Source organism: Salminus brasiliensis, chromosome 17, assembly GCF_030463535.1.
Source record: "Salminus brasiliensis chromosome 17, fSalBra1.hap2, whole genome shotgun sequence".
Lineage (NCBI taxonomy): Eukaryota > Metazoa > Chordata > Actinopteri > Characiformes > Bryconidae > Salminus > Salminus brasiliensis.
The window spans coordinates 1,004,502-1,030,407 of record NC_132894.1 but is presented as its reverse complement, the minus strand read 5'-3'; the positions used below and the strand labels follow the sequence as shown (position 1 = coordinate 1,030,407).

Here is a 25,906-nt window from a genome sequence, read left to right as displayed (position 1 = left end):
AACACAAAAATGTTATCGACCGAATTTAGTTTAACATTTTGGGCAAATATGAACATATGTCCAAGTTTATGGCACATTTTATATATCACGTTTGTTTACCTATATGTAAAATACAGTAAATAAATACAACCTGATTCTAAATATGCAGAAAAGTTTAGTTTAATAACTTTCACTTAGAAAATCTACAAAGGCATGTAAACTGAGTTTGAAGGTTGAAGGTTGGAGTAAATCAACAAGAAATGTCAGGGGTGTCCAAACTTTTGCATATGACTGAGCCTCTTCTAGATTAAGTTCTAATTCAGTGTAAAACCCTGCTCTAAATTCTCTCAAAGCTCTGAACAGTGTGATGGTATAAGCAGGCAAGTGGATGCACCTGTCTCAGGTAGAGCTTGAGCACATTGCTGATGTCGTGCGGAGAGGACTGGGACAGCTCCACCAGCTCCTGGCCATTCTCAAAGGCCTGGCACAGTTTCTCCACCCGCGTTTTCACCCCGTTCACCCGGTAGATGCCCTGAGTTGAGAAAAGAGGGAGGGAGGGAGGGAAGGCAAGACGTTCAGCAGAGAACTCGCATTTCTGACATTTCTGATCTCCTCACTGGTGTTCATCCTCGGCACTCACCTTCATTCTCAGCGCTCTCCTCTCTATCTCACAGATGCACTTCTTGATGATGAAGGGAATGCCGTCGGAGCTGTTGGTGGACACTTGGGAGAATTCCTGCCCAAAGAGCTGGAGGCGGCCCAGCAGCTTCTTATGACCACACTGAATGGCCAGAGTCTCCAAGCAGCGCTTATGGCAGGCCAGGAAACACTGGAGGATGGCAATAGGAATATATGAGACACTTATAGGAGATTATATATGTTATACAGACATCCCTTATAGTAATAGTAATACACAAGACAAAACATCATGTATATACCAGATTCCAGGTTATTCAAGATCATATAAACTGTATGGACAGAAGTATTGGGACACCTACACATTCCACCTACAGGAGCTTTTATATAACGTTCCGTTCTAAACTCATAGGCATTATTAATCTTGAGCTGGTCTCCCTTTAACAGCAGCTCTACCAGCAGCAGCAGCAGGTCTGGAGCTCTGCTGCAGTTACTGAGTCAGTTGGAGGCTTTTCTGCACTCTGCTCTGAGCTCAGCACTCGGCCCTGACCCCGCTCTGTAACTTTACGTGGTCTGACAGACACTCGGTGGACACTGAGCTGCTCTCTGTGAGCTGTTCCTCCTAAACTCTTCCACTGTTCAATAATAACACCACTCACAGCTGATGGAGGAAGATCTAGGAGGGAGGAAATTTCACCAGCTGACTTGTTGTTGTTGGTGCAGCGGTGTCTCCTATTACATACAGAACCACGCTGGAGTTCAGTGAGCTCTTCAGAACCTCCCGTTCTTTCACTGATGTGTGGAAGAGAGGCAGACTGCAGGACTAGAGACTTGATTTTACACACCTGAATTCAGTGGTTAAGAGATGTGTCCCAATAATTTTGTCCATATATTGTATGCCTCTGCATAATATTGATTAGTAATTATATCTCTGTATAAAAGTAAGGTCTTCCTCTGCTTTAGGGCTGCTGTAATGTGGGACTTTCCGTCAGGAATGAATACAGTGGTCTATCTAGCAATCTATGTGATCTACACATCTCTAATAGTGTTCACATGCCCACAAACAAGGACCTGCACCACCTGCATGCTTCATCAACACAAGAAGAGCTTCAGGCAGGGCTTCAGAGAGACCTCACCTCCTCACACTCCGCCCCCTGGAAGTACACATAGCTGTCACACTGCCGGCACTTGGCTGGAGAGCGCAGCTTGCGGAGCCGGTGCGTCTGTGCAGCTTTGGACAGGCCAATGTTCCGAAACGGCCCAGTGGGAACCACGATCTCAGGCTCGATGCCGTTAATATCTGGATGAAAAGATGGAGGTGGAGGTCAGTAAGGAGAACATCGCATCACTCATTCACTTTAATAGTAAAGACAGTTCGTGGAAATGTCAAATTCAAGAAATACATTACATGTCCAAAAGTGTGTGGACATCCCTTCTAATGAATGCATTCAGCTATTTTAAGCTGCACCTACTGCTGACACAGTGTACAAATGCACACACACACACAGCTTGTCTAGTCCCTGTAGAGAAGAAGTACTGCCAATAGAATAGGACTCTCTGGAGCAGATCAATATCATGACCCTATTGGCTCCATGCTGCTGCCTAATGCCAGGCGTGGGCTAGAGGGGTATAAAGCCCCCCAGCATTGAGGAGCAGTGGAGCAGTGGAAGAACTGTGTTCTCTGGAATGATGGTGGTGGAGGAGCTCCAACCAGTACTTTTGGATGGGATGAGGTAGGGAGTTGGCGATGACGTTAGGTGCTGATTATATATCCAACATTTAACATTCTTGTTGCAGAATGCAATCAAATCCTCACAGCAGTGCCCCAAAGTACAAAAAAAGTATTATTCTCTGGACAGTAGAGACAGTTATTCCAACAAAAGCAGGATCAGCTCTTTTTAATAGTCTTGTTTTTAGAAGAAACTATGAATAAGCAGGTGTCCCAATACTTTTGTCCTTATAGTGTACATATAAACACCCACAGTGAGTCTAAATGTTAATTACACCCCTATACCGTAAAAAAAATTGATTATTTGCACTGTAGTCATTATAGTTACAGAATAGTAAGTCCTTCTCTAGGCGAAATAAAGGTTCTACAAAGGGTTCTTTTGGTGATGCCATTAAATAACCATGTTTGGTACCATAAAGAACCCTGTTTGTGGTAGAGCTGTGTGTGTGTGTGTGTGAGTGTAAAGGACCTTTACCTTTACATCAAGTGAAGGTTCTCCACACTCACTTCTACAATCTCTAATACAAAAATGGTTCTTAATGAAACCAAATATGGTTCTGCTATGTCATCACTTAAAGAACCCTTTGCAGACTCTTTATTTTTAAGAGTGTGGTCAACTGCTGGACCGTGCGTCAGAAACAGAGATCACTCAAGCTACTTTTATTAGTCAGCATTGTCCTACAATCCTTCCCATCTTTAGAAACCTTTCCTCTGGTGGAAGTCTCACGCTGTTGGCTTGGTGAGGTTCCGTTAGCCCAGAGCAGATCACACAGTGGTCACAACACATGGTTACACCAATACTGACAGGAAACAGTTGAGAAATTTGGCTTTGGATAAACACTATGAGCATGTGACGCCGTCTAGCTAAGCTACAAACGACAGCGAGGAACGAGAGTAAAAACACTACGTACACACTACATGTCCAAATGTTTGTGGACACACCTTCTAATGAATACAGTCAGCTACTTTAAGGTGCACCCATTGATGACAAATTTGTGCAAAGGCACACAAATAGCTTGTCTAGCACGGCCAATAGAATAGGACTTTCTGGGGCAGATAAACATTGATGACCCTATTGGCTCCCTGCTGCCTAATGCCAGGCGTGGGCTAGAGGGGTATAAAGCCCCCCAGCATTGAGGAGCTGTGGAGCAGTGGAAGAACTGTGTTCTCTGGAATGATGGTGGAGGAGCTCCATCCAGTACTTTTGATTGGGATGATGGGGGGAGTTGGGGATGTTGAGGTGAGGTGGTGATCACTAACGCTAAAAACAATCAAATCCTCACAGCAATGCTCATCCAGAATCTAGTAGAAAGCCTTCTTCATAAGTTAATCTTAGTCTGGGACTAATCCTGCAGTGAGGATAAGCAGCTGTGAATGATGTGCGATCTGCAGCCTTACTGGGAGATTCAAAGGAAGCCATGTTTCCATCCTTTTCGTCTGCGTCTTCGTTGGAGGACATGGTTCCTGTGGATGCTGTCCGTGCCATTTTGCTGATGTCTCCTGAAACACAGTCACAAAACACCATGAAGGGTGATATCAGACCTGCCTCTGGAGCCAAATCTCTCCTGCATTTATTTAATTATATAAATCAAACATTCCAGAGTGCTGAGATCCAAACCCAGAACATACCTGTGCTGGTGGTGGGGGAACCCAGTCCACTGCCCCCACACACAACGTCTGTGTCACTCACGGTGGAGCCCCACGATTTGTGGGTCAAGTGACCTCGTGCTGTGGGAGGGACAGCAGGCATCACTGATTATTTAAGATATAATGGCTTCAAATGTTACGTTCAAACAGTCGTTTCTTTTTAATCAGAGTCAAGAATTACAGTTTTGTCCAGATGATCTGAACCACTGCAGCTGACTGGTCCTGATGCTGCGGCCCATTTACTTTGGAGGTCGGATGTCGGAGCTAGGAATGACGTCACGCCCAAGTTTACCCCATTTCAGTTAAATATTCCAATAATTTACACTATTTAAAAATGTTTATTCATCAATTTTTTCCCCCTTTTCTGGTTCTGCCAATTAACCCACCCATTCGTAGCTCCCCCTAGCACCAGTACTGCTCTTCAGACTCATGAGTAAAATTATTCAGGGGACAATTTTAGCTTGCATGTAAGAACTGTACTTGTTCAAAGAACACATGTGATTATATTATTGGTAAAAATACACAAAAGTTACACAGAACCTTTTAATATGTTTAGAAAAATGGTAATAATACCTGATCTCCAAATCCTAAATGTCTCAAATCTATTTTATCACTGAATTCTGCAATTCTGCACATGTTCTCCACACAACATTCCTGGCTTTTCCCCAACTGTTAGAACTTAGGAACAACTCCGTCAGTTCGCACTACTTTTTGAGGGGCATAAGGGGTTAACGTCTGTTCAGAATCTCTGCTTAATAAATGCTAAGGTGACTTTCACATCTACTGCACTTATCTAACGCTCTTATCCAGAGCTCCTACATGTGAATGAAGTTCCACAGGCAGGAGAATGTAGAGTTAGGGGTCTTGAGAACGTAGCCAAGAACGTTTATTGGTGTGGAGTGGACTGGAGTGCTTGACCAGCTGGGCAATCAAGCCCCAGTCTGCCACAGGGAGTGTAGCACTGCACAACAGCAACAGCTACATCAACACACACCACATTCTGAGCACTCTTAGAATTAGTGATTTAAATTATTGAGATAACAGAACACACGAAACACACGAGCGAAACACACAAACAACAGGACTACACACCCTTCTTCTGCTCCTCCTTCTGAGGGGAGGTTGGATCTTCTGCTGCAGTGACGGACGCTTCAGTGCTGCTCTGAGCTGCGTCTATGTTGGAGCTGTCAGCGCGCAATCTGGCTGCCTGCCTGCAGTCGCAAGCAAACCGTCAAACACACAAACATCCACTCACTGATCCACACCACTACACACAGGACTGGATAATAGAAATATGGCATTTTTGTGCACATTTTAGACACAATTACAATTTATGTACTGAAGGTAATATATAACTGTAGCTAATGTGCCATTACTTTTGCACACAACACATTTTAATGTTTTTTTTGGAACATGTAGAATTAAGTAAATAAATAGAGTTTATAGAAAAAATAAATAGAGTTTCTCTGTAGTAGTGAATCTGGTGAACAAACTTGCTTCAGACTATATATATATATATATTGTTGCTGTCTGACAAAAACCTTGAATCTCCAATATGGCAGCTTTACAGGAGAAGGAAAAATCTTCTTAATTTTCTATGTGAAATATTTTACTCTATTTATCATGAAATTTCGACTCAAAGTAAAAAATGATGACAAGATGATGGCAAAACACTCCTGTCTACATATTTTATTTTATTTATTTTTTTATTTCCTGTTATCAGTCGTTTCTGTGGTGAATTTAGTCTTTTCTGGTTTCTCCTGTTGGATTTGATCTCCGCATCAGACTAAATCTAATGTAGGTTCAAGTTTAACTTTGTCAAAATATTGATTTTAACAACAGACATCACCACACAGCGGCTTTAAAGAGATCCAGGGTCCGAATCCAGGTGAGCAAACCAATTAGCCATAGCGATAGATCAGACAGATGGTACTATCTACCTAAAGGAGCATTTCCATGAGACCACTTATCAAATATTTCTGACACAGTACAGAACACCTGCCAGATTCACATTATGGAGAAAAGTGAAAAACAACAAAAATGGAGATACAAGGTTTTAGAGTGACTGCGATGATCACATACATCCCTGTAGCTGCTCAGTATACTGTGTAAATAATGCTGAACGAATGGACCAATAGAAATGCTCCTAATTACTGTTTTTATTGGACAGTGGTGATGTGTATATTGGCCTGTTTCAGGAAAATTAACCAATTTACATTTATTTCAGTTTGTACAAACCGTGTGTGTGTGTGTGTGTGTTAATGAGGTGTGTGAAACGCACTGGCTGCTGGAGGCACAGTAGGGCTCGAAGTTGTAATGGACTTCAGGCTCCTCACTCATCTGTAGGTCTTTGACGTGGGTGGCGTACTGCTGACCAGGATCATACAGCTTACTGCTCTCACACAGCGTCTGATAGTGGACAGGCAGAGCCACCGTCTGCACATGCATGGTCTGGTAGTAGGAAATAGTGGCCTGCAGAAAAGGAGGAGAAGATAGAGGGACTTTAATTAGTGTTTAATTATGTTTATTAAGACCTGTAGACCTGTATTAAGACCTTCCGCTTCTTTACACTTACGGCATTAGCAGACACCCTCGTCGAGAGCAACTTACAGAGGTGCTCACTCGTTCCCATTTGAATATCCAAAGCTAGAGTCCATAGACCTTCAATTCAATACTTCAGAGCTCTAACCCTGCCAGACCCAATAAACAATTCCTAGGACCTCTACTAAGTGCTCTCGAAAAAGGCGTGTCAGCTAGTGTAGTAGAGCTCAGCCCAGAGGTCAAGCCTGGTAAAGGTCTCCAGTTACAGAGACCAGCCTTCTCCTGCACCCAGGCTAGAATGAGGCTCACCACCAGACCGGCTGCGGGTCGTAATTATGAGCTGTGTGTAGAAGGGAAATGTGTGTGTGTGTGTGAGGGGAGAGACAGAGAGCACGGGACACACAAACAGCCCCTCACCGAGCGAAGCGTCTGGTCACTCTGCTTGATGACCTCCTGGATCTGTCTCAGCACTGTGACCTTCGTGTGCTCCAGCTCCTGGTGCTGCGTGGTGGCGTCTGCAATGCATGTGCGGTACGTAGCCTCGGCCTCCTCGGCCTAAGAGACAGAGAGAGGGAAGGTTCGGGATGAAGAGAGACCAGAGACCCAGTTTAAGGCCCAGTTTTTGAGGTCTGATCAGAGGATGGTGTAGATGATTGTCATATGGCTCAGTGAGGCTATTGCTATTACAACACAGCAGAGTTCTACAGTACAGCTAATACATAGGGCTGGGCAATTTGAGAAAAGTTGACTGTATTGTGATCAGTTTTGTTATGGTGATAAACAGTATACTGATACACAACACGCATAACATTTGCACTATGATTATTGCACAGCTGTCAATGTTCTGTAAATGTTTATATAATTATATCTGTACATAAAAGTTTTTTTTTTTACTTAATACTTGTTAACCATTTGTTTGTTTGTTTGTTTGTTTGTTACATCATACTTGTGTTGCTCTCACCAAGTAAAATTTATTGGATGTGTAACAGACTTGGTGAAATAAAGAGATTCTGATTCTGATTTTTATGAGTAAATTGCATATTTTCAGAGCTTAAAGAAAACAGATTACATTTCATTACACACCGAGTAATTAGTGCTGTATAAGTGGGTAAAGTACAGTAGATTCTGAATAAAAATCACTGTACTCAGTGCAACAAATATTGCAACAAATATCGTGTATCGTGAAAATTTTATTTTTTTTACCATATCACCCACCCCTACTACTGCAGAAATATATTTTGAAAAATGATTTGGAATGTGTTACGTTATTAATTTATATATCATATATGATATCTTAAATATGATAATATCCATCAAACATTAAACATCATAAATACACCAATATCATTGGCCTGTCGTACTTTCTAAATGGCTACAAATTTAGATTTAATTTAATATCTTGAATAAAACTTTAATAAAACTTGTTTAACTTAATATCCTAAAAATAAAGGTATCCTGAAAACAAAAGTAAGAAAATAAATAATATACTGTAATTAAAAATGTAATCATCAATTTTGAAATACAGGAATTCTGGATATATATTTTATAGTAATTCTATAATTCCAGATGCTGTACGGCTTCTACTCCCAGCTTCCTACCAGTGAGTCCATCAGACTTCAAATTGTCCACACTTTGGAGTGAGAGTGGTTCATTTCCCCACCTCTGAATCCTTACATGAGAGACAAGTGTAATTAACTGTGGAGCATTGTGGGATTTGTAGGCAGAGTACAGACCTTATTGCGAGCCTCATCCTCCAGGCGTTTCTTCTTGTCCAGGGCCTTGGTGGTGGAGCTGCTGCCCTCCTCCTCAGCTCTGCTAGCTGCCATCTTGGCCTTCTCATACTCCTCACAGCGAGTGTTGTACACCTGCTTCGCTCGCTTCAGGTTTGCCTCAGACTCCAACTACAAACACATTCACACTAAAGTCATTCATCTGACTCATCTGACTCTCCTCTCCAGAGCTCTCACATGTGAATCACGGGTAGTCAGGTGTGCTCGTCCAGCCAGGGAGTCTAACCCCCGTCTCCCCGGGGGAAGACAGTGAACAGTAGTTATCATATACATGCAGCTACATGTTGTGTGAATTACTGAATGAAGGAATTCACTGGTTACAGATTTTTTACGTTATTTGGCTGGTCAGACATGTCTCCAAATTAGATGGACACTGTCAGGCCTGGGTTTCTCAAAGTGGTTTCTCAGAATCAGAGCAAGAACACAAAGATCTCACCAGTTTTCTCCTGGCTTTGAGCCACAGTTCCTTGATTTCCTTCCGTTTCTTCTCGTGCTCCTGCTTCCGCTGCATCAGAGGCTGTGAGGACAAGAGCAGGAATCTTCACAACAAGAATCCTCAGACGTAAAATCTCAGATTAACCGCTGGATTAACTGTGCAACAACCCAAAAAGCAGGTATCTCCACAGTCCCGCCTACACTTCTCAAATAAAGAGATTTATATTTGACTCGTTTAGCACATACATAAACAACATCTAGTAAAGACAAATAATCTAATCAGTTTCTTTTTGGTAGAAACACAATAGGAACAAGGTCTAGGTTAGGGGCTAGTTGTGGTCCAGGTGGGCTCTGAGTGGGTTTGTACATACATTGTTACTGGGACCCAGTTGGGCCCACCCTCAACTCTCTCTCTCTCTTTTTACCTTCTCCGAGTAACTGGTCACCCGGCCCGACCGCTGAGGTCCCCTCTACCTGCTTCAGACCAGCAGCCACCTACCAATCCGAGCAGCAGCCACCCCCCCGCCACCACCACCCATACCAGATCAGCGGCACACCCTCCTACCACTGCTACCTGCCTAATGACCATGTTAAACCTAAATGGACTAAGTTCTACTACACCATGATTATTATATTATGATTATGATTATGATCAGAGCAGTTCCACAGTTTAGATGGTTTGGTGACTTTTATCAATAATCTATAAATAGTTCTGACCAGAGGAGGACGGGTTGGGTCCCCTTGTGAGTCTTGGTTCCTCCCAAGGTTTCTTCCTCCAGCTCTGAGGGAGGTTCTCCTTGCCACTGTCTCCGTTGGGGCTCACTGGGGGTCTTGGATCCTTTATGTCTTCTTACGTTATTTCTTTTTTTCTGTCTTTTATTAATTACTAATTATGTAAATCTGCTTTGTGACGACAACAGTTGTAAAAATACAAATAAATTTGACTTGACTTGACATGGGTCCCATTTTGGGCTCATGCACAGTGTGCAATCCAGATGGGCCCCGTGTTTAACCCTTCCTGGTTCCATCACTGACCCTGGTGGGCATCCATATGTGGGACCAACACAGAACCCATGGACAAAACCTTCTGCTTCCCAGTTGGGCTCCCCCTACAGACCCCACATGGACATGTTAGCTGGGTTAACACCTCCATCTCGTTAAACCCCTCAATGAAACCAATCTGAATGTGTAGAGTAGAACTGATCAGTGCATCCGACAATAAAAGACCCTTTGTGCTTCTTTAATACAGTGATAGAAAACAAGAAACCACAGAAAACCTTTCAGTTTCATAAGTTTTATATTCTGACCCGTTCTACCAGACTGAATTTTAATGAGTTAAAAGTGGCTCTAATTTAGCTGGACTAGTTTGGGACTGTCTTCCTAAACTGATAATTCTTCTTCTTATATATTTAATGTGTAGATTTTTATTTCTTATCTCCGGGTCGGGACGGGTTGGGTCCCCTTGGTCTTGGTTCCTTCCGAGGTTTCTTCCTCCAGCTTTGAGGGAGGTTCTCGTTGGCTGCTCACTCGGGGTCTTGGATCCTTCATGTCTTCTTACATTATTTCTTTTTTTCTGTTTTCTACTAATTACTAATTGTGTAAAGCTGCTTTGTGGCAACAACAGTTGTAAAAAGCTACACAAATTAGCTATTTATATTTGTGGTGTTTTGATATTACTTCTTATATTACATTTTTATCTTAAATTTGATCTATCCTGTCTTTTATCTTGAATTTCTATGTGATCAGACAGTCATTAAAGCACTGCACTGCTAGTAGTACTGTGTATGATTTAGTCCAACAGTCCTAACTCTATCAAGTCTAGTACTGTTTAGTTGGGTGTATTATTGGGTTTTCTTGTTTGTCAGTGATGCTCTGTGTACTGATAAGAAGTATTATTTCACCATTAATTATAAAAAAATAATTCAATTTTAGTTCTGTATTTATTTCCATACGCAGACATTAATGGAAAATCAATAATAATAATGTTGAGAATGAAGTTGTGAACCTGTATGAAGGTCTGGTTGTGCAGGGTAACTGCGGCTTGCTGTACTCCCGCACTCTGCTCCAGGTCCTGCTCCAGAGCCAGAGAGTAGATGGCGAAGAAAGGCATGTGTGGCTGTGGAAGAGGAAGGAGAAGAAGAAGGAAAATTAGACAAACGGACGAAGAGCGCTCAGAGACACTCAGCAGCTTGACCCAGTTCTGATTTACCTGAGTGATGGTCTGTTTACAAGTCTGGTACAGTCTCTGAAGGCCCTTAGAAAACTCCACCTCTGCAATACAAAACATGCAGCATGTAAAATATATGTACACCCGCTAGAGAGTCCTATTCTATTGGCAGTACTTCTCTACAGGGACTAGACAAGCTGTGTGTGTGCATTTGCACATCTGTGTCAGTAATGGGTGCAACTTAAAGTAGCTGAATGCTGAATTAGAAGTGATGTCTACAAACATTTGGCCATATAGTGTGCATGCCCATTTGCAGTACATCACAGAACAACAGTCTGGGTCTTACCAAGAGAGATCCGCTTCTCAATGTAGCCAATCAGGTCCTTCATGTACTTGGAGATGGTCTTGGCGTACGTCAGAGCAGAGTCCACTCCACCTTCACTACGCTGCAAAAGGATGTCGACCTCCTCCGAACTCATTACTGTTCACACACACACACACACACACACACACACACACGTACACACACACACACAGTTTAAACACACTTTCTCAACTGAGATCTAACATAATTATCCCCATGTCAGAGATGAAGTTCAGTACCTAGTTCAGAAGAGTCGCTCCGTGTTTGTGAAGAATCCTGACCAGAGATTTTGTACAGATTCTCCATAGACTGCCAAACACACAGATACCATCATAACAAACACGCTCTCTAAACTACAGCAGACTAAACTACAGCAGACTAAAACTACAGCAGACTAAACTACAGCAGACTAAACTACAGCAGACTAAAACACAGCGGACTAAACTACAGCAGACTAAACTACAGCAGACTAAAACACAGCGGACTAAAACACAGCGGACTAAACTACAGCGGACTAAAACTACAGCAGACTAAACTACAGCAGACTAAAACACAGCAGACTAAACTACAGCAGACTAAAACACAGCAGACTAAACTACAGCAGACTAAAACACAGCGGACTAAAACACAGCGGACTAAGCTACAGCGGACTAAAACTACAGCAGACTAAACTACAGCAGACTAAAACACAGCAGACTAAACTACAGCAGACTAAAACTACAGCAGACTAAACTACAGCAGACTAAAACACAGCAGACTAAAACACAGCAGACTAAACTACAGCGGACTAAAACACAGCAGACTAAAACACAGCAGACTAAACTACAGCAGACTAAAACACAGCGGACTAAAACACAGCGGACTAAACTACAGCGGACTAAAACTACAGCAGACTAAACTACAGCAGACTAAACTACAGCGGACTAAAACTACAGCAGACTAAACTACAGCAGACTAAAACACAGCAGACTAAACTACAGCAGACTAAAACACAGCAGACTAAACTACAGCGGACTAAAACACAGCAGATTAAAACACAGCAGACTAAAACACAGCTACTGAGTTCAGAAATCCTGAAGTACGACTGAGACGCTGGAAAGCTGTGGGGGAAAGGAGCAGGGCTAGTTGTTTGGTAGCCACTGTCTAATGTTAGGAAAGGACACATTCACCATTAGTGTCGGACACAGACAGAACTTCACTTCTCTCCACCCGTGCAATGAACACACACACACACACACACACACACACACACACACACACACACACTAGCGAGCAGGCACACACAGTGGACAGTGAACACACATGCCCGGAGCAGGGGCGGCCTGGGGAGCAGAGAGGGTTAAGGGTCTTGCTCAACAGTGGGGCAGTGGTGCTCAGCGGTTAGAGCTCCAGGCTTCTGATGACAGGGTTGTGGGTTCGATACCCGGGCTCGGCAAGCTGCCCCTGTTGGGCCCTTGTTGAGCAAGACCCTTCACCCTCTCTGCTCCCTGGGTGCTGGGATTGGCTGCCCACCACTCTGGGTGTGTGTGTGCTCACTGCCCCTAGTGTGTGTGTGTGTGTTTACTACCACAGATGGGTCAAATGCAGAGGACACATTTTGCTGTACACAGTACAGTGACAAATACATGCATCCTGGTGAACTCAGGAATTGAGCCCACAACCCTGTCATCAATAACGCAGCGTACTATGTACTGAGCCACCACTGTCCCCTAATTATCACTGTGACTATAATTAATTATGTAGTTTATACTGATTAATAATTAATGAATTATATAAACATTATAGTGGGTTTCTGTGCTGGACCCCCTCTTAATGTTTTCTGTTCAATTCCTGTGTAATACAGTCATTCAGAGGGTGGGTGTGGACTGTTCTGCTCTAGAGAGCCTATGAGTCAGAACTGGGGTGGTAAATGCACCCAGACGCCTGAACCTCTAAAAGTCTAAAAGCTCCCTCACAGAAAAAACTTAAACCAAATGATTATGAAGAATTATGGATTTATTAAATTAATAATTCATGTAATTCTGTTATTTATTAGTTTACAATTTACATTGTTAGTTACATGTTCTTTTTATGTGTATTATATTGTTTTTCACATTATTATTTATCTAATGTTAAATTTACTGTTATTAACTCTTTTGTGTCTGTGTTTGGTTCTGTGTATCAGCGCCGGTATGATGCAAGCTTCACTGGAAATTTCTGTCTGCCAGCGTAAACTTCAGGACTGTAACACTTGCACAACACACAGGAAGTGAAGAGACTGCCTTCTCAGTGGTGGGAGGGCACTATTAGTGGCAGCTGTTGTGCTTGCACACACACACACACACACACACACACACACACACACACTTACCCTGCTCTTCTCTGTGGGCAGTACAGATAAGAGAGTGCTGCTGTCAACCTCCCCCATCAGCAGCTCTGACACACTGAGACACAGAGAGTAAAGTACAGAGAGTAAAACACGGTTCCGTCTCACTCTGAACAACAGAACCTTTTTCAGCCTCAAAAAGAACCTCTTAACTGTCCCGGGAGTCAATACCCATCAGCCATAACATTAAAACCACTGATTTTGTGTAGATACCCCTCGTGCCGCCAAAACAGCTCTGACCAGTAAAGGCATGGACTCCACAAGACCCCTGAAGGCCCATGACCCTGTCCCTTATAGAACTTTCTTGGTGCACTTTTGGTAGGTGCTGACCACTGCATACCGGGAGAGAACACCCCACAAGACCTGCTTGCTGATGTTCTGGAGATGTTCCGACCCAGTCATTGTCTAGAACATCACAGTCTAGTTCGTGTCAAAGTGTCTCAGATTCTTACGCTTGTCCATTTTTCCTAATTCATCACCTTCATCACCTTCACGGGTGAAAAGGCTACCACTAGCTAGCGGCTACATTAGCGCAGTAGCTGTAAAGAAGGGAACACTTGACACCAAACCAGAGGACTTGTCTAGACCAATCGACTACATGTGGGCTCAGAGGGACATTGAGTAAATGTCAGAATGAAATGTGGAGTATCATTATAATATAAAGGTAATAAGGGAAGGTGAAGTGTGTAAAGCCTGAACACATCAGAGGATGACATGTAGGACGATAACGATCAGCTCAAATGCAAAACCCTTGATTTTCTCATTGTGGGCCAATTACCAAGAAGCAAAGAAAAGCCACGAATCAGTTTCCTGTTTTGGCTCTGCAGCTAAAAAACCATACTATCGGTGTAGCAGCTAGAGCACAGTCTGTAATCGACCTCTTTCCTTCAACCACACCCAACTGAAGCTACTGTGAGGTAGTGCTATAGCGGAGGATACGTCCAACCTAAACGATAAGATGTCTATTTTAACCTTTTACACTTTTATTATTTACAATTATGAATCCTAATGCAGAAACTACTGTGAAATATTTGATAACGGTTGGTTTAGCACATGATGTGGGGTCCCACAGGGTTCTGTTTTGGGGCCTATACAAATGATGTTAAATGTGACAGTACTGTAGTAAAGATGGCGACGGAATGTGGACAGGAAAACCTTTTCTAAAAATCTGCTTTTTCGGACGAAATACAAACAAGCAGGCAGCCTGTCACGCACTTCAACGACAGGAAGGATCACTTACTTGCTGCTGAAAGCGACTGCAATGGTCTCGATAGCTTTCTCAAAGTCCTTCTTCTCAGATTCATTGCAGCTTTCATAGTGGAAGCCTTAAGACACACACAGCAGCACTGTTACAGAGGCTTTAGGCCACTAATCCCATTATTATAGATCAATTATCAGAGCAATAAGAGTTTTTACTGTAGAAACTAGAGCTGGGCGATATGGAAAAAATTATATCACGATATTTAACGTAATTTTTACGATATACAATATTTATCGCAATATTTAGGCATGTAGACAAAATGCACTAACTGTGTAGAACGTTTAAGAACTGCTATCCAAATACTCTCCCATACTGAGTACCGCAATTTTACTCAAAATACCCATGATTCACTCATACATAACAGCATATTGTCTACCATAATAACAACATTCATTACAATACGATCAAATATTGTCATATTTCCCAGCTCTAGTAGAAACTTACTTATTTATACTGGTACACAGCTGAATTATTTGTATTATTATTATTATTATTATTACATTTCCATTTTCACCCAAAATGCTTCATCTTTGCCCAAGTACTGAAATACTATTTTGTCTTGTGGCTATAAACTAGACATACAGATTGTCAACTGACCTTTGACCTGGGAGATGAGCTTGCCGGCAGCAGTGAGGGTCTCCACTGTGTTGAGGAGGGGGTACATGCTGATGACCTGTCGCAGGATCCGCAAGACCTCTCCGAGACACTCGTGAGCCAGCGGCCGCCGGTTCTCCTGCTTGTCTGGAACAACAGAGCCACACGCACTGTGAGACAGTGCTGACCAGTCCAGACTCAGGCCTCAACATTCAGCGTTCAGGGTGCAGAAACAGCATCACAGCTACAGCCAGGTTAGCTCAGAGTTCACCGATGCACGTGCTGTAGTGAGCAGGAGGGGGGCGATACTTTACCAAAGTCGTCCTGGTTTTGATTTTTTACTGAGGTTTAGCTTCACACTGGTAAACCAACCAGGTCTCTGCTTATTATAAGCGTCTCCAGAATACTACAGCAGTGTGTGTTCCACTCTAGCCTGTTTATTATGTTAAATATTAAATATGTGGACACCAAGATAAATGAATAAAGTGAATAAAGTGCAAAGCACTTTGCACGTGTACAGCTGTCCATGAGGTGGCGCTCAAAGTGTGATGTGTATTTACTGCACTGGAGTGAAAGTGAATTACTTTTAGCAGCAAAACAAACCAATTCTCACGTAATATTACATTTTATTGAAGAGTTTTATTACTGTGTCAGTTTTTCTTTACAGCTGGGCAATTTGATGATATTTTATTGATTTGTGATCAACACAGTATTTCATTTCTGAATATTTAGTGTGTGTTTAGAGTAATTATTCATGTTTAATTTGTTTTTTAGTTTTAAGTTGAGTTTTATTTACATTTATTATAAAAATGTCTTTAAATATTGTGATATAATATTTCTACAATATCGCCCATCTCTAAGGTTTAGAAACACCTGGTCGAATGTGTGCTGATCATCATCTTAAAAACATTTAATCCAAATGCTAAAGTGACCATTTTTGGTTGTCAGTAAAGACAGACTGGTATCCACTGTAGGATGTAGTAGCTGGGGGTTTCAGTAGGCCCAAGTTGAAGTGAAAGGAGGTGATTGGGTCATATAAGTTATTAAGGCTGTTTACTAGTTTTGCTGAATTAGTTAATGTGTGTGTATTAATGCACATTAACATACTGTAGCTGCAGGGTTGGAGAGGTATTTCCACCCTCACACACACACAACACCCTACTACAGTGGACACCCGTGTCTCCCCAGTGTCCTCAAAAATAAAGTCACACTAGCATTTATAAATGATGATCAGCACACGTTCCACCAGGCGTGTCCAAACTTGTGACTGGTACTGAACACTAATCCAGTTATGTACACTCCACCTCTGGACCACAGTGACACTGTGTGTCTTTGTTAGACAATGGAGACTCCAGCAGCTCTTCCCTCTCGGGCGGCGTGTTCACCACGTACGTCTGTCAGAGAGCAGCCAGTGAATCAACAATCAGAGGCCAGTGCAGGAGACGCCGCGACACGCGGAGAGCTGATTTACAGGAGCTGTCGTCTGCTTTCAAGTCTGCTGCAACACCTCAGAAAGCCACTTCCTCCTTTCTGTACCGGAGACCTACACACAGAGCAGCAGAGCATACTTCCCCTCAATCTGTCAAAACAACGGCGCTACAGAGCGCAGGAGCGCTGCGGCGGAGACGAGCCGGGGGAATGAAAGAAGCCCACACAGCGTACAGAAAGAGATTTCTCACAGCAGCACACGATCACAACCGGCCGAGTCACAAATCCAACCACCCTGGTCCACTGACGGAGAGCCCGTACCTCTAAAGGCACTGTGATGGTAATGACACTGCTCCAATGGTTCCAACAGAAGCCCATAGACTTTTAAGACCACAACCACATTATTACTACATTTACATTTACAGCGTTTAGCAGACTCTCTTCTCCAGAGTTCTTACAGAAGATCTTCACTGTTTACTGAAGAAGAACCTCAGCTAGTTTAAATAGAGTAAAATTCAGATCCTCTAATCTTAGACTCTACTAAACACAAGTCAATATGGAGACCATAATACTCTACTCTTCACCCAAGTCCTCTCAGAAGAGGAGGGTCTTCAGTCTGGGTTTGAGGACAGCGAGCGTTGGACTCTGCTGTTCGGACACCCAGGGGAAGTTCGTTCCACCACTTCGGTGCAGGACAGTAAAAAGTCTGGACGCTCGTCTTCAGTGGATCTTAAAGGATGGCAGGTCGAACCGAGCCATACTTGAAGCTGGAAGGGCTCTTGGTGCAGATCAGGCTTTTGACCATCGCCATCAAGTACGGAGGGGCTGGCTGGTCCAGTCTTGGCTTTGTAGTCCAGAGTCAGGGGTCTGAATCTGATGAGGGCAGCAGCTACAGGAAGCCAGTGAAGAGAGAGAACGCAGTAGTGGAGTGACACGGCTGAATTTAGGAACGTTGAAGAAACGTTAAAGAAACGTTAAAGAAACGTTGAATGAACTATAAATTAGAATTAGACCAGGTCTGCACAATATACCGATCTCAATGTCCTTTAAAGCAAGTTCAATCAAACACGCTGGCTAAATGGAAAAACCACATCTACAAGAGGCAGATTATATCTGCCCAATATCGTTAATTTTAAGTTTGTTATTAATATGATATGTTGGATAACTGACCGAACAATTCCTGTTTTCGTGTATATCGCAAAAAATATCACAGAAAAAAATATTGCAATGTTACTTTTTTCCAATATCGTGCAGCCCTAATACGCCTACACTGTAGATTTCTAAACAGGCTCAGTAATAGGTATAGAGTTTCTAGAGGCCCCTGTGTGTCGGCTATGTTATTACATCATTAATGAAATGGTTCTATTTTAATGTTACAATCCCAGCCAACATGCTCATGTGCTCACATGAGTGGAACATGGGCTACTTTACAACCCACCCTAATCTCACATCTAGGCCCAACTAGGCCCTATATTAAGTGTACAACCCAGATACGGCCCCATGTTTAACCCCTCATGTTCTCATCACTGACCACTGGGGAGCCCACTGACCCCTATACAGGCTGGGCTCCACATGGACATGCTATCTGGGATTTTTATATTTGATTTGGGCTCAGAGTGGCACAACCGTCTAAGCGCTGGCCCTATTATCAGGAGACTGCAAATTAAATTCCCAGTGATGCCACAGCCATCCGTCCGGCTGGGTAGGATTGTCCTCCTTCTGCCCAACCATTTAGCACGAGGCTAAGCAACATGGACATCTGACAGAATTGGTGGAAGTGTTTCTTCTGAAAGAAATGAGATTACCTAGAACCTACCAGTTCTTCCACTGCTCTGCAATGCTGGGGGGCTTTATACCCCTCTAGCCCACGTCTGGCATTAGGCAGCATGGAGCCAATAGGGTCACGATGTTGATCTGCTCCAGAGAGTCCTATTCTATTGGCAGTACTTCTTCTCTACAGGCAAGCTGTGTCAGCAATGGGTGCAGCTTAAAGTAGCCGAGTGCATTTATTAGAAGGGGTGTCCACAAACATCTGGACATGTAGTATCAATGGGACTGATGACTATAATGTAATATAATGGAGTCACAGGTGTGGTGTGTCTCGGGCTGAGAGCGGCTCTGCCAGGCCGTGTGTGAGAGGAAGGGGGATGAGAGTAGAGCTTCCTGTTTGAGTGCGGTGCGCCACGGAAACCGAAGCTCAGAGCAACAAGCGGAAGCCTGAGGCAGCACCGCCCCCATTTCAGTTCCACCAATCATGTGATGAGTGGTATGAGAGTGAAGTCTGGGACAAACACCTTTTGTTTTACGTGCAGTTCAGTCAAACGCAGAACCTGAGCAGTAGCTGAGAACTGCTGTAATCAGGCCACAAGACCACGACCCGCTCTGGCTTTACTGACAATGGAGAAGCGGGACGAGGATCTCTGAAAGCCTCTACAGCACAGCACTAACACGCCTGAGACTGTTAAAGCTCATCTGTGGAGTGTTTCTGAACCAGATCGGATCACTGGCACAGTTTCCCTAAAAGTAAATATGTAAATGACGAGATCCACTCCGAGAGACGCAGGGCAGGCCGAGCAGTGGCCTATCTAATGAGGACTGAAATCTCTGTGCCACCCCGATGATGGCCGCCGAACATGTAGGAGTAGAAACGCACCAAAAGCTGTGTGTCCTGATTGGACCAGTCGTTTCCAGTCACTAGCCACCCGTTCTAGCCGATAAGAGAATCGTATGCCCCACAGCTTGACAGTCTGTTTAAGGCCTGTACGTAAAACACAGAGGAACCTTCTCACCAAGTCTGACATGTTATTTGCCACCCGGGCCAGACACTTCACAATAATTCCCACTGTCTCTCTCTCTCTGCTCCCTGTCTACTTCTGCTCTCTCTAATTTCCCTCCTCCACCTGGGCGCTCGTTAGCGAGGGAAGCTACAGGTCGTGGTTCTTTGTGGATGTGAACAGACAAGGACACAATTAAAATAACAACCACATAAAGTCTCTGCAAAGTTCTCACCGCCCTTCCCCACCTTTCAGCTCTGCCTTATACTGTCTTTTACTTCTATATGTTTCTAGTCAGGTTTTTGTGTGGCTGCATATGGACGAAAGTATTGGGACACGGCTCCTTTTCATTAAATTCAGGTGTGTGATTAAGTCTCATTCAGCCACAGCTGTATAAACTCCAGTCTCTAGCCCTGCAGTCTGCCTTTCCTCCACACATCAGTGAAAGAACGGGAGGTTCTGAAGAGCTCACTGAACTCCAGCGTGGTTCTGTATGTAATAGGAGACACCGCTGCACCAACAACAACAAGTCAGCTGGTGAAATTTCCTCCCTCCTAGATCTTCCTCCATCAGCTGTGAGTGGTGTTATTATTGAAGAGTTTAGGAGGAACAGCTCACAGAGAGCAGCTCAGTGTCCACCGAGTGTCTGTCAGACCACGTAAAGTTACAGAGCGGGGTCAGGGCCGAGTGCTGAGCTCAGAGCAGAGTGCAGAAAAGCCTCCAACTGACTCAGTAACTGCAGCAGAGCTCCAGACCTGCTGCTGCTGCTGGTAGAGCTGCTTTTAAAGGGGGACCAGCTCCAGATTAATAATGCCTATGGGTTTAGAACGAGACGTCATATAAAAGCTCCTGTAGGTGGAATGTGTAGGTGTCCCAATACGTTTGTCCATATAGTGTACTATACCAACTTGGACAATAAACAACATTGAAGAACTTGGACTGGGCAGAATCGTTAAGACCCTTTTAGCCACATAAATTATTTGTTGCTTGTAAATTTCTTATCAGTTTATTATAATAACATTAATAACAAAAATATATATATTTAATAACACTAATGCTTTTAACTCAGTATCCAGTTTCAGTGAAAAGCAGTGGATAGCTGACTGTACGTAATGCTTAAACTAGAACACTTAGCTAGATCGTAAAACATGCTCACAGCTTATCAGGTCAGATACTGTGCAGAAGATCAGCGAAAACTGCAAAGGTGTGACAGACAGGAGATAAAACACCAGAGAACGTGCAAAACCAGAAGATCCAACCTCAGCAGAAATCTGCATCGTCTAGACGTGTTCTGATCAGCTCTGTACTCTCGAATATCCTCTGTTATGAGCCGCAGCTCGTGCTGTACGGCTGGGCAGTCTCTTGTCCTTTACATAGTGATTGTAGACTCGTGTAAAGGAAGTCGTTATTATCAATGGGCAGTTCATGATGACAAGTGGACCACATCCTTTGCTTCACTTTAATTTGCATAAAGAACACATAAAACTGAGCTCTACTGTGGGAAGGTACTCAGTGACCCTTAGAAAACCACAGTCCTGCTATATGTCCATCAAAGCCAGACTGATTAAACAAGCATTATAATGTGAGCAGGTGTGCTTAGAAAGTCTATCAGTGGGTGGATGGAGTTAGAACAGTCTAGAACAGTCTAGACAATCAAGCAGTAGCCTGTCTACTGAATAAAATAAAATATAATATAAATTAAATAAAAGATAGGCTATAAAATACCACAGTTTCCAATATTTTCAAATACCAGAGGTGGGCAATATGGCGGCACTTTATCATTATAGTGATAAATGTTGTAAGTGATTTTCTGGGCATTTCTGAGGCTATCATCACTGATGAACTGTATTATAAAGGCCAGAATTAGTCCTGTTTAATTAGATGTAGGTCAAAACAAAAGTTGTACAATAATTTCTATAATTATATTCAATAGAACTAGATAGATATTATTGTTCAAAGACCTTCTGACAGAAGTCTTTAAAATCTGGCACTACTCGTGCATTCCATAAGGGTGAAAATATTGTAGTACGTGGTGAATGAAACACATGGATTCAATGAAAATGAGCTGTGTCCCAATACTTTTGTCCATCTGCAGTCAAACAAAAACCTGATTATAAACATACAGATTTCACTTGATCACGGTTCTTCAGGGAATAGCTCTCACAGCTGGTTGAGTTCTGGACTTGCTCTCCACTGCTGGAAGCTGCAGTTTTGAAAGGAAGCCCTTTATTAAAACAGCAGCAGTAAGAAGAGCTGAGCTGGTAAGGGGCACACAGAACGCCCCTCACTGTGAAATCTCACCACATTTTGCCACCACAGCCAGTTCGACCAATTCGCTACGATTCAAAATTAATTTTCATATATTGAAACTCAGATATTGTGACAGGAGGATCTACTGCATTTATACCAGGGATCTCAGAGTACCTCCGTGCTTTAACTCGTTAATTATCAGGTGTGTTTTAAAAAGGGAAAACACTGAACTGTGCTGGACTCCACGCCTCCAGTGCCACACTTTAAGACCCCAGTTTACACTGCAGTGGAACAGAATAAGAAGATAGGCTATATCATTATACTTTATCATTATAGTGATAAATGTTGTAAGTTATTTTCTGGGCATTTCTGAGGCTATCATCACTAATTAACTGTTCTTTATTATAAAGGCCAGAATTAATTTCTATTAAATTATATTCAATAGAACTGGATAGATATTATTGTACAAAGGCCTTCTGACAGCAATCTTTAAAATCTGGGTAAAATTTTGTAATGCAAATCTCCTATCATGAAAAAACATTAAAAATTACTGAAAATCATTGAATATTTGCACCTCCAGCACCTCCATCGCTGGACTTTGAGACCCCAGTTCATACAGTGGTGGGAGACATTAAAAAACAATATATAAAGCTTTTTTTGGATTTTCTTTCCTGGGATATTTCATCTGAAAACAGCCAAGTAATTTATTTGGCAACAATATTTTATTTTGAATTAAATTCTAATTATTGTAATAAATGTAGTTTTTTTTTTTCTGGGAGTTTTCTGAATATCTGTCTCACGGTTTTATGGTATCACAGTATTTCAGAATTATTCGTCTTCTTATAATTATTAGGGAGGCCTTGAAAAAAATTAAGGTTTTGATTGAACAAAAACTACAGAAAACGCTTTAATAAAAGTGCAAGCAAAAAGTGTCCTTTCTGATCATAAATAAATAAACTAATAAATGAACAAACAAGAAAGCTGCACATTATTATTCTTTCAATATGAACTGATTGACTGGTTGACAACCCTATAACCAACTGCATGTTTCATTACAACGGCTATAATTAGTTGTGTTTAATTGGATTTGGGGGGGGGGGCAAGTTTGTGAGACATATCTTTTGAAAATGCCACATATTTTAGGTCAGTCTTATCCACAAAGGGCTGGAGGTTTACACTTATGAAGCAGGTGTGAAGGTGAAATCAGTGCAGCTGAATCATGCTCACAAAGCAATGCTGCATTTCCACAGGCCCACTAACCAGACAAACGTCCCAACGTTCAGACTCGTTCACCCTGACCCACCAACCCTCATCCTCAACCCGAAAGCCACCTGTCTCTTACCTTCAAGCACCACGTCTTTCAGTTTCTCCACAGCCTCAGCGAAACGGGCCACCACGCGCAGAAGTGAGGGGATGTCCTCCACCTCGATGACGGTGGGCATCTCCACCGCCTCGGCCTGCGGACTATGGGCGATGGCCGCCCGGCCCTGGCCTTTACTGAACACCCACGACTGGAGGGGAAAGCCGGCGGCACTGGCGTGACGGCTCAGGGCCGTCGGTCTCTTCAGGGTGCCCACGGGGGACGGGCAGCCCACCAGCTTGGAGTGCTGGGCCAAGGGAGTGCCCGGGCAGTTCGGGACATCTGCCGAAGAGGGGCAGAGGCTGGCAGGATTGGACGAAGAAGAAGCAGAAGCGCTGGAGTCCCCGGCATCTTTCCGAGGTTGCTCTTGGAGAATGGACAACTGAGAAGAAACGAGAGAAGGAGAAGAATTGTGGGGAGATAATTAAGCTTAGGCTGGAGGAAAAGGTCTATGCAATCAGAAATGATATGAGAAAGCTCTTAAGAAACTTGGGGTTGGTTTTTTTCATATCTGGTCACGGTTCAAGACGTTTAGACAAACTCTGCAGAGACAGCTGTTGGTAAACGGTTTCTTTCACAAGAGCCCGTTGTGTAACGCTGCGGCCTATTTCCTGTCACACCCTGAATCAGGAGTTAAAGCACTCCAGCAGAGCGAGCACGAGTCCTCGACGCGCTGACACTCACCCTCAAAATCATCGAAAAACGAAGACTTAAGAGCTTTATTACACTGTCCTACACATAACATCGGACTGAAATCTCCCTACCACAATAAACACTGACCCCAGTCTCTAATAAAGGTGGATAACGAAGAAACGGTCAGCGTATCGCCCTGAAATGTCTTGAGCGTGTCGAATTTAGTCCCATCAACTGATTTCATTCATTTCTACCAACATTTAATGCAGACCGGAAGCAAACCCCTCAAACGCAGTGGTGTTGTGAAGGAGCCTGATTGACCTCAGTGACTTTCAGCTCATTCCCAAACGTTCTGGCTTTGGAGAAACCAATAAATAACCTGTCTAACAGAACAAACACCCCAAACGTTTTGAAAATGCTTCATTTCCTGGCTAGAAAGTGTCCCACCACATGGCGACAGACATGCAGGCCAAACCCAGCTGAAGCACATTAAAGACACATCCACTGCAGTAGAATTCAGAACAAGCTTTCTCCAGAATCAGCAACGTTACAGAAAACCACAGTAAAAGAGAGAGAAGGTCTGAACCTACCTGCTTGAGCCACACATTGGGTCTACTGGGTAAGAGATCCAGTTTGGGCTTACTGTCTGATTTCTTGACCCTCTGGCTCGTTGAATAAGGACTGTAGCTGCTTTTCCCACCTGCTCCCCGTTTCATCATTTTCACAACAGCTTCTTCACACCAAACAACAAGAACCAGGCCGAGCTCATCTTCTTGGAGATGAAGCTAAGTTTTAGTTTTTCAGCACATTTGAAGGCAGCTAGGCTAGCTCGAGGAAATGTAAACAAAAAAAATAAAACATTAAAAGCTAAAAACTATTTTCTTGATCTTCTGAGATGATTTCCACACCATAAACACTTAAATTAAATATATATATGAAAGATCTCTCATCTGTAACGTACAGCTGTACTCATCAGCACCACCACCACCACAGCAGCAGCAGCAGCTGCCACCTCAGACTCTCTAAACTGCCTCTCTGAACCTCTACAATCAACTCACACCGAGCTCACAGCAAGTTTCCAGACCTCCACAGTCCTAATCCCCAGCTAAAGCCCCTGCTGGGAGCCGGGGGCCGCGGTGGAGAGCGGGGTGCAGGGCAAGAGGAAGGAGGCGAGGATGCTCTGCTACTCACTGATGAGGAGCTGAGAGACGAGGCGCTTCCTGTTCCACTCTTCTTAGACATGGAGTGCGTCTTTATCAGTTCCTTCTTCTTCTTGGAGAACATTTTAGCTTCAGCTCTGGATCCTCGCGCTGGGTTTCTGGGTCTCTCTCTCACACGGTAGGCCCCCCTCCCACCCCCCTGCTCCCCATCTCAGAGTTGGCTCAGTCCGGCTCGGTAGGGGCCCTGTTCCCTGCGCCCTGTGCGCCCTGCGCGTCCTGGTGCCCTCCTGCTGAACATCACACGTTCACTCGGCTGCTAACGGCGCGCACAGCCTGCAGCCCGAAGCCCGAGACCACATCCGCTTTCAGCTGTTTTTCCCCTCTCAAAGAAAAGCGAAAGCGGTGTGTGGAGGTACTCTCACACACTGTCACACACTGTCACACACTCTCACACACTGTCACACACTCTCACACACACCAGTGTTTAAAAACTTCAGTTAAACGCTTTTAAAGGCAGAGGTGTGGGATGGGCCTTTTACACCAGCTAACTGCCCCTGTTTCAGTTCTGCACCCATACAGACTAAAACCTATCTTACATATGTTGTTTTTCATATTGTATTTAATTCCAAAATACATTTTACACACTGGAAATACTTTTTAAATCATATGAGGAAATATTAGAAATAATATTATATTTAAAATAATATGAATGATTAGCAAATAAATATTTAACATGACAGAAACCAGCTCCCGAGGTACAGATACACAGTAAAAATGCAGCTGAATTATTTAA

The 25,906-nt window shown here is 43.3% G+C and overlaps 1 protein-coding gene across 2 annotated transcripts in view; it reads right to left on the bottom strand.

Moving 5' to 3' along the window:
• The window catches only part of arhgap45b (Rho GTPase activating protein 45b), a 30,879-nt gene extending 5,319 nt beyond the window's left edge, over positions 1-25,560 (bottom strand). Inside the window, exons 1-19 of one of the 2 annotated variants that reach the window (XM_072659905.1) lie at positions 25,145-25,560; positions 23,303-23,702; positions 15,512-15,655; positions 14,894-14,978; positions 13,639-13,711; positions 11,528-11,597; positions 11,271-11,405; positions 10,967-11,028; positions 10,763-10,873; positions 8,759-8,839; positions 8,266-8,433; positions 6,950-7,087; positions 6,273-6,463; positions 5,084-5,202; positions 3,974-4,072; positions 3,743-3,844; positions 1,752-1,915; positions 620-808; positions 374-511 (exon numbers count right to left, since the gene is read on the bottom strand). In XM_072659905.1, the coding sequence (XP_072516006.1) occupies positions 374-511; positions 620-808; positions 1,752-1,915; positions 3,743-3,844; positions 3,974-4,072; positions 5,084-5,202; positions 6,273-6,463; positions 6,950-7,087; positions 8,266-8,433; positions 8,759-8,839; positions 10,763-10,873; positions 10,967-11,028; positions 11,271-11,405; positions 11,528-11,597; positions 13,639-13,711; positions 14,894-14,978; positions 15,512-15,655; positions 23,303-23,702; positions 25,145-25,237 (2,562 nt within the window). In that variant the 5' untranslated portion in view covers positions 25,238-25,560. Of the gene's footprint in view, positions 1-373; positions 512-619; positions 809-1,751; positions 1,916-3,742; positions 3,845-3,973; positions 4,073-5,083; positions 5,203-6,272; positions 6,464-6,949; positions 7,088-8,265; positions 8,434-8,758; positions 8,840-10,762; positions 10,874-10,966; positions 11,029-11,270; positions 11,406-11,527; positions 11,598-13,638; positions 13,712-14,893; positions 14,979-15,511; positions 15,656-23,302; positions 23,703-24,543; positions 25,097-25,144 lie in introns of those variants that run through there. The other variant, XM_072659904.1, reaches the window with a different exon arrangement.
• Between the last annotated feature and the right edge of the window lie 346 nt (positions 25,561-25,906).